At 37.2% G+C, this 9,563-nt stretch overlaps 1 protein-coding gene across 3 annotated transcripts in view; it reads right to left on the bottom strand.

Annotated features, from left to right (window-relative positions):
* Nucleotides 1-255: 255 nt before the first annotated feature.
* The window catches only part of PPHLN1 (periphilin 1), a 74,300-nt gene continuing 64,992 nt past the window's right edge, over nt 256-9,563 (bottom strand). For all 3 annotated transcript variants that reach the window (XM_026062992.1, XM_026062995.1, XM_026062996.1), the window contains exon 10: nt 256-2,949. In XM_026062992.1, coding sequence (XP_025918777.1) covers nt 2,740-2,949 — 210 coding nt within the window. In that variant the 3' untranslated portion in view covers nt 256-2,739. The remainder of the gene's footprint in view (nt 2,950-9,563) is intronic.

Here is a 9,563-nt window from a genome sequence, read left to right as displayed (position 1 = left end):
CACTGAATTTCCATGCTCCATTCCTTCTGTTTCCTCTTCCCCTTTTATTCTTTTAAAAGGTATCTGCACATTCATGAGTGCTGAAAGTAAGTTTTGTTTTCAAGAGATGTTAATGTAATGAAGAAAGTAAATTACTCCTTGCCTCTTCACCAGCACTGCATCTGGTTCCTTCTACCACTACCTTTCCTGCCCCTTTTAGGAGCCCCATCAAGGCTGTCCACAAGACCAAGGACAACTTTTTGCATTGACATGAAATCAAATCCAAAGTGTATATTTGTTTCTACAGGAAGCAAGAATAAAAGCCATGTTTCTTGCTTTTAAGTTAAGTGACTGGCATAATATTTTACTTAAATCAACAGAAAGCATACATCACAAAGGGTTAAGCATGAACATTTAACACAATGACAAGTATTAAACAGGGAAAAACAGTAACCTATCACTCATGAATGAGAACATCATAGTAAGCCTTTCATAGAAATAGCATCTAGAAAAAAAATCAAAAGTCTCCTTAGTTTATTAGTAAAATTTAATCAATTAAAAAAAAATCAGATTAAGCTAAGAACAATCTAACAGAAACTTCTAAAAGATCTTATTGACCTATTAGCTAATCTGAAAAAAACAAAAATCAAGAATACTGTAAACTTAGGTCTTACTTTATAGAAAATCAGACTTGAAAATTGGATACTTTTAGAAGTCTGATTAAATTTCACTGTGATAACAAAGGAGACTCCTAACACAATATACAGTCATAATGGACATTTTAAATTGAAAATATTAAACATGATTTCAGTATTTTTTCCTTAGCATTTCTAACCCAAAGTACAAACTCTGATGTTTCTAAATGAGTCAAAAGTATTATTAACAACCTGAAGACTCTCCATTCTGCAGGCAAGTACTGAAGCGCTTTAGTTTCATTTCTTAGAGGTTTGCCTGTGGTTTAATGACTGATCTTGAGCAAGCCCTGTTGCTGCCAAAAGGGCAGGTCAGGTCTAGCTACTGTGCCACGACAGGTTGCCTCTCTTCCCTCTCTCCCACCCAAAATTAGTTTTTGGGTAGGATCAGGGAGCTGATTCCACTCACTGTGCAGCCCACACAATCCCCATTGCCAACAAGGTAAGTCGCAGGTCATCCCCTTTGAGCAATGTGAACTCTTAGAAACCAACCAACGCTAAGTGCAAAACCACACCCTTCTGACATTAAAACTAATCAGGCATCTCAGGAATCTGATGCAATATATTCTTTAATATACCAGATGAACATGTGCATGTGTAAGGTGCTGTGACACATACAGTACCTTGCAGATGTAAAATCATTGCCATTGTATTTACCTTTCTGCAAATCATTCTGATGAAGTCTGAAAAGCTACTTGATAAGGGACTGAATTCACTGACATTTTCCACTTAAAAATACTGTGCATTTTGGAATTGGTAAGCTTTAGTCTTTAGTCTTTATATACAGAGTTTCACATCTTTAAATACAAACGTATAAAACCAATCATGCTTACACTTACCTCTTTGTGATTATGACTCAAATTCTCCCATTCCTAAAATGTTCATAACAAACAGTATCTTACTAAAAATAAACCTGTACATAATGTAATACTCAGAATACCACCAGTGAGTCCTAGATATATTTCATCTCTGAAAACCAATCATGTAGCACTGGCACTCTCTTGACTCTCCTCAATCATTTTTGTCCCCAACTAAAAGTAACCCTGTCAGGTCAGAAATGAGTCCAGACATTACACAGAATCATTTAGGTTTGAAATGCCAATGAATTTGGGGCAACTTGGACTTGAGAAAGAAAGAGACAGTCCTGCTCACTGCCATTGTCCCCCCCACCTTGACACCCCAAATTCCTACCCCTTCTTAATGCCAGAACTAGGAATTATGCAGCCCTACAATTGTTAAAACTGACCCATGAAAAGTGGTGAGAAGGGGGAAAGGGAGAGAGGGAGAATGCAAGGGAATAGACCTTCCCCTCTTCAGAGGCTGCCTGCAGTTACGCTAGATAAGGTGTAGTCAAAAAATAAAGGAAATATTGCAAATATTAACAAAAAAATGGAACTCATCCGACATAATACTGCTTACTAGTAATGACTCACAATACAGGAAATACTAAAATTTAAAAGGCATTTGCAGAACCTGCAATTAGAAGAAAAATGCATCACTTCTTGCAGCAAGCAGGGAAAGTGGCTCTGGCAGCCAGAGGCTAGAGGCATAACCCCTAGTGTCATTTTATAGAATGAATCTGAAGTTTAAAATTCAACTATAATAAATAATGTAAATCATAGTTGCGAACAATCTTGCAAGTCTTCCTATAGTATTATGAAAACAGGACATATTTCTGAGTAAGCTGACAAATAAAGAGCTATTTCTTGTTATTTTAATAAAAAATACAGTGCTTGTAGTTACACTTCTGAACATTGAAACGTAAGTGTACATACATCAAACTGAACATTTTTTCCTAGGTAACTGTGTAAAAGTTCCAAAAATAGTTTGTCACTTTACAGGATTACTGAAGAGAATATTTGTTTCAAAGGAATAAATGTCAACAAGTACAGGTAGGAAGAATACAATTGTGAAGACCACAATGAACAAGGTATAGCCGTCTTAGCTACAATGAGGAGCACAGGCCTTGGGTTTCAATCTCCAACAAGAACTCCTCTTCCCCCGCAAAAAGCATATTTGTATATTATGGTGTACACACTACAGAGGATCTAAAAGTGTATTTTTGTCCTTAATATGGGCCCTCTTTGAAGGATTCTGACAAGTCTTGATTAGCAGCATCATACTGGGCAATAAAATGTTTGAGTTCTTCAATGCATCGCTCACCTATTTCATGCAAATTCTGTCTGAGGGCAAACTGAATGGACTTCTCTAATGAAGGATCTTTATCAATTAGCATCTTCACTACCATGCCAAAGGTTTCACAGTCTTGTCTGTAGACCTAGAAGGAACATATTTTAGATGATTAAATGCAGGACTCTTTACATTAGCACACCAACAGTCCTCATCAAGTTGAGGAGCTACTACAGAGCCAAAACCAAACAATGAATATTGGATTAAACATGAGTTTCTACTGTAAGACATATTTGTCCTTTTCCCTTCTTCTGACCTGCTTTAATACAAACATAACTAGTTCAGAGCTATCTGGATACAAGAAATAATTGTTATTGGAAGAAATGCCTGAAAAAGACATTAAGGAGTGACTTCCTCCTGCAGCAGTATTTAGTAAATAATGTTAGAGTAAAGCACAAATAGTAAAGTAGATTTTGAGTGCAAATATATGTAAAATGAATTTAACCATGGCATGCCCAGTAATCTCTATCTTTATTCAAGGTAATGATAACTTAGTTGGTAATCTTTCATAATACTTTAAAAACAAGTACATTCAAATAGTTTCACCAAATTTGTTGTTGGATATCTGTTCCTCATATAAGTCCTTGACAAATATAACTTTAATTAGTTTGACTGTATTGGTAGTTCAATCACTAAGGGATGTGTCTTCATTAAAGAAACATTGGCAGTGGTTTATGTGAACCCATCTGATCTTGTACTACAGCAAATGAAGAGTTTGCAGGTCAGCTATGTACAACTGTTGAGAAGTAACTTCTCATACCACTACAACTGTTTTTCAAACAAATGTCCAAGTATGATATTCAGAGGTTTTCAAAGCAAGCCAGTGGCCTAACTCCTCTTTTTTTTTTTTTGCAAATCAAATTCCAGCTACATTTATTAAGCCAAACCCCCACCAAAACAGGAATGCGTCAGAAATTCTTCCACTGCCAGATGCAGTTCATTTTCACATCCCTTTGCTCAATTTCCTTTTAGAAAATACACTGGACTTCTGAACGACAATAAATCAGCTTTATTTCTCTGTACCTTCTTTAGGAGAGAAAAAAACCCTCAGATTTTGATATTCCTCAAAGTAATCATACTTTGATAATCATATCTTTTAATGCTGAAAGTGTACTTGTGCTAGAACTTGGTTCTTACACAACACTGTCCTCCCACATTTATCTAAATTGTGGACACAAATAATATAATAATATATAATCAATTCCCTGTTAAGAAAAAAGATTTATTTTATTCATAAGGACAAGTCCAAGGGAGCTCAAGAATATTCATGTCAGGAGAACAGGAAAAAGAATGCATTCTGCACACTAATGAAACTATTCTCAGAAACACATTAATTAATACCTTTAACAATGGCCGTTGTGAAGTGTTTGACAACAAACATTTTATAACAGTTTAAAACAAGAATCATTTTTCAAACACTAGCTGACAAATAAAAGTAAGCCTTTTGGGAGGAACTAATTTTCAAGAGAGATTAAGAAGTCAAAAAGAAGAGAGCAAGCCAAAACAAAGTTGAGCAAAATATCCTATAAGAGAAGACAGTGTCTACATGGTATTTTTTCCGACATTGGGTTTGTTTTCTGCTTTGTAGATTTAGTTTTTCAGCAGCAAAACAATAAGGAATGCAGACTCTCATAGAGTTCATTTTTCACAGCTAGTGAAATATGGTACTTGCTAAGAGAACTTCAAACAGAGCAAATTTTGTTTCCATTTTTTTCAGATTCTTTCCAAGGTAAAAGCTCGGGAAAAAATCCTGTATCTGATTAGCCATATGACAGACAGATGGTATTTGGCTTTGGATACCTCTTGCCTTTCAAGTACTTGCACAGCATGCTTGTCACTTTCACTGAATGATTTCTGAAAGTTTTCTTTCCACCCCCAGAGCCATTATGTTTTGGGTAAAATAGTTCAAAAATTTACTTTTTTTGATTGCCTATTTGCACTATTTTATCACCTTTGAGGTGTTCAGACTGAGGACGTGCGAATGATCATCCACAGGTAAACTAACCTGGTAACACTGACCCAAGGGAAATGCTGACACTAATAGAGATCACAGACACACTGCTCTTTCTTTTGCACTGGAAGGTGCCCAAAAGATACAACTGAAGGAAGTACTCTACTTTTAATTGCTCTTCACATTCATGGCAGATAGCGCTATTTGCTATTTATCTCACACATGCCACAGAGAAATGACACAGATGTAATTCTTTGATCCTTACATGTAAATATTAACCTAATCTAGGCAACTTTTTTCCCCAAAAACTTTCACAATAGAAGACTGAAAGGAGAATTAAGATGGCCATCATCATCATCATGTCTAGAGACAGAGAAGTCATTTGATGACACAACAATCCATAAACTAAATACAAGAGATGGAAGTTTTCAATGCTTTGTGGCAAAAGACCTCTTAAAAAACAACAGCAAAGACAGTACACCTAAAATAGGGGAAGAGGGAAGAAGGAGGAGCAGGAAGGCAATTCTAGCAAGAGAAAAGAAAGGAAATAGCTCCAGTTCCTGTAGCAACAATTTTTTTTTTTTTATTGAATAATTTTCTTTCAATTAATTTTCTACCTTGGCTGCTAATTCTGATCCTCCTCCTGCATTTGCCCCCTCCTCAGTTGTGCTGATAAGCCTATTTGTATAGCTGCAACATAAATTGCATCATTGAAATGATCCCTGTTTAAATCACCTTCCCTCCCTCACAACTAATGCAAGTTTAATGATTCAATTCTAAAATCACACTCACCAGTACAACTGAAAGAACTGTGAACTGCGGTAGGGGAGTGGAAATAGGAACTTCATAAACCGGTTTCTCTCTGAAGCCAATGTATGACACAACCAACCCTCAGAGAGAAGCTATTCTGCCTTGCAGAAGGGAGTAGAGACCAGACATATCAATCACAGAAGACAGCACAACAGCTTCACAGTACAATCAGCTATTTGAAAGGTTTGCAAAAGCACTCAAAGCTCTTGAAAAAGAAGATGGTGGCCTTATATATTAAAATCCATCTTCTCCACAGAGGAGGAGGAAGCTATTTCTGGGAAATAGTCAGAGAATGTGAAGTTTGAGGAAAAAAGGGAAGAGCAGAGAATATTTTGAACAAGTAAAGTCACTTGCTAAAAATCAACTCTTTGTTGTAGAGGAATACTGGAAGAACTTTTGACCCAAAGTTTCAAAATATCCATATCCTTAAAATTCCATCAGATATTGATTTTGAGCCCAGACCATGGAAAACTCATCTGTAAACATCTGGAAGTGAACACTGAAAATGATTCCATGTGTGGGGAAAGAAGAAATAATATTTCAGTATTCAAAGACAAGAAAGGGAACAATACCAACAACATGGTTATTCTGTCTGATACATATGTTAGGTAATCCTCAAAACAACTAAAGCCACAGGGTGATCATTTACGGAGGCCATACCATACTTTTATTCTCTGACCTAAGCTACAGCAAAAGCATAATGGAAAGAATGTGGAGCACTTAACAAGCAGATGAAGGAGGAGCAGAAACAGTTGTTCTATTGAAAAAAAATTTTTTTTTAAAAGCTGATTTTCCTATGAAGATGTGCATAAGCTGAACTCAAGTTCTCTCTGAAAAGATTTCCAGAGTCAGCAAATCTGGCACCCTTGAGCTCTGAGGATCACAGATATGACTATTCATATATCATTCCTTATTTTAAGGCATTTTAGCTTTTATTTTTATACAGTAGCAGCCTAGAGCCTCCATTTGAGATCAACACTCCACTGTGCTAGTCTCTGTACAAGTGCTTGTGTCTAGACACAAATCTAAAGGTGTGATGATGGAACATGTTAGTTAACACTCCTCATATATTTGAGAAAGTAAACCAAAAGTTGCACTGTTAGAACTTTTTAAATATAGGTAAAGGCCTGGGCAGACATTTACTTCCAGATCCATCTGGAACAATAAAAAAATGTTACTGCCCCCAGGTACTTGTTCTGCCCAAAGGCTGGAGGGGATCAAGCCCTAGAACTGACCAGGCAAAATGGAACTTCTGAGAACTCCCTACTTCGCCTCTCTGCCTCCCATATCGTCTTCTTCCAGCTCAGCTTTGGGACACTAAACTCTAATGGGGAAAAAGAGAAGCAAGCAGCCAGGGAATGCTAACATTTTAGACTGCTATACCCCTTCTCTGGTGAAGGCCTGATAGTGGTCTTAGTTTACATCAAAGAATACATACTGAACAGCTCAGATGGTGGGTGGAAAACACCATCACCGTAGCCTGATCATACATTTGAACCCTGGGTATGGATGAAATCACACTTAGCTAGGGAATACCTTGGTGACATGCTTATCCACTCACAGACTCTACATCATTTCCTTTCTCATCTGGCACAATGACTACCACATCCATAGAGTGGATGTGATGATTTAGCAAGCAAAATTGATGCCTTTGGTTTCATCTGAAATTCCACTTTTGTAATCCCTTTTTCTTTTTCATTATAGTCTTTCCCTCATTTTTTGAATATCCTTTTCATCCCTTACATTTCCCAGATTCAGCTACCACTGTCTCACCTCCTCCAGCACTGTTTTATCACAGCCATGGGAAGCAACTCAGGGCTCTCTGAGCAGCTGTGCAATGTACATATACTCCCCACCATCAGTGCTTGCGAGTCAATGCTTATCTTCAGACATGCCTGTTTCTCAGCTCCTCATCTGAAGGCCAAAGACCCTCAAGGCTCAGTTCACATGGGGGAAGAAAAGTTGGTGCTGTGGCTCAGAAACCATGCTAAAGAGCCTAAAACCTTAGATACTAATTCACCATTGAGAAGATCCAACATGTCCAGCAATCACAATCTTGTATCTGTGATTCATGTAAGTACTCATGTAACATATCTTCAGAAGAAAGATCCTTTTCAATTACTAAAGGGCACATTTCCCACAGGTATCAAATCAAGGAGGAGGGAAGCAATATGCTCACTGATAATTATTTCTGACAAAGGCAGAGCTTGAACTTGCAGAGCACATGTACAGCACAGGTTTGAGAGCCATACCATATCCCTCGAGACACACAGCTAATGAAAGAGCAAGTTGCCTGAAACGTCTCTTGCTTCAATGAAGCCTTAGGGCTCCTCTGTGCTAGACAGAGGTAACAGTTTCTGTTCCCCCAGCTAAATGAAGAAAGCTAGGTTGGTAAAGCCTTCTGGTGGTATAGGCCAGCTTTTTATTTCCCCCAGAAGTAGCAGCCTTTCCTCCCCAGCAGACCTAAAATAAGTTTGACAGAAGTAGTCTTCTGTTAACCTGGCCACATTTACACCAGGTTTTCCCAGCACGAGTGGACTGACTACAAGGAATGATTTTCTCATACTCCTAACAGAGCTATGCCAAAAAATTTTGTAATGTAGACCTAGCTCTAAGCTAATTGCATATGCAGTAACATTTCACACTGTAATTGTGAATGCAAGTTCTAGCAAATTGGGAAGCTACTGTATATTCAAAGACTTCAGTATTTCTGTTATCAAAGTAGTTTCAAGGGATATACTTGCCAAAGACATCTTCTTTTGAAAGGAATTATTACCTCTCCCCAAATCACTTTTATATCTATATCTATATATACACACACACACACACTTAAAACACACACAATCCCAGATTTTTCTCAACTGTGCAAATTAGACTTTATTAAGCTAACCTAAATTTACTCTCCTCAAGTACAATAAGCTAATGGTCCACTGAAAGCATAAGCAGAAATTTTCACTACCACAGGGGAAACATAATTATACTGTTATGTTTATGTGTAAAGTAGCTCCATATTGAAAGGAATGTTCAGAACTGGCATTAAATGACTTGCAGACAATTCCCATGATCAGGACATTTAAAACTGGTCTTCAAACAAGATGAACTATTTTTCATGGTTACAAAAATCTGAATTAATGTGTGACAAATTTAATACTTGGATACTATAGAGTCATACAATTTTTAATTATGAAACATCAACAAGTCTATTCCACCTCTCTTAAATATGCACTAACAATTTTGCCTTGAATCTGTGTAATAATTTCGGCACCCATTAATCAATGTTTATAGGCCAATTAGATACTCATTGAAATGCAAATTGGGAGAAACAAGTTATTTAATCTACTATATAATAATGAGCCATTCCATGTGAATTTGTTACTTACTGAAGTGTAAAATATGAAAGTTATTTGCACTTAAATGAAATTCTGCCTCCCTTCCCACTGGAAATTTCAAATTCCTGGTTCAATAGATTTAATTAGCTTTCAAAAATGCTTTTTTGGCATTTAAATACCTGACAAAGATTTGCTAGAAGTCTCTTACATGGGTTAGATGTGGATACAGACATCATTTTAAGAGAAGCATGAATTCTAATTTGAACTCCGCTTTGTCCTTAAAGGCTGAGACTAACGGCATACGTGTGGCATGTGATAGATGCAGCAAGGCCAGGAGCTGGGAGCCACAGCACCTTCAAGGAGGCCCCTGGCAGAGGCAGCTAAGGCTTTTCAGAGCCAAGCTCTGTCGGAGCCACTCACTGCTCTCTGCACAGGGCCAAGGTCTTCCTCATCAGCTGACTGACAGCATTTTACTTCTGGGAGACAGTATCTCCTGTTTGATTTTTTTATTTGGTCCTTTGATTAATCTAGTCTGAAAGAGAAAGATGCAATCTAAAACATCACCACTGCAAGACTTCTAACTCCATTTTCAAATATAGTTCTACTATGAAA

This window comes from Apteryx rowi, unplaced genomic scaffold (assembly GCF_003343035.1).
Source record: "Apteryx rowi isolate R43461 unplaced genomic scaffold, aptRow1 scaffold_198, whole genome shotgun sequence".
NCBI classification, from domain to species: domain Eukaryota; kingdom Metazoa; phylum Chordata; class Aves; order Apterygiformes; family Apterygidae; genus Apteryx; species Apteryx rowi.
The sequence above is the reverse complement of the archived record's forward strand: the minus strand, read 5'-3'. Positions and strand labels throughout refer to the sequence as shown.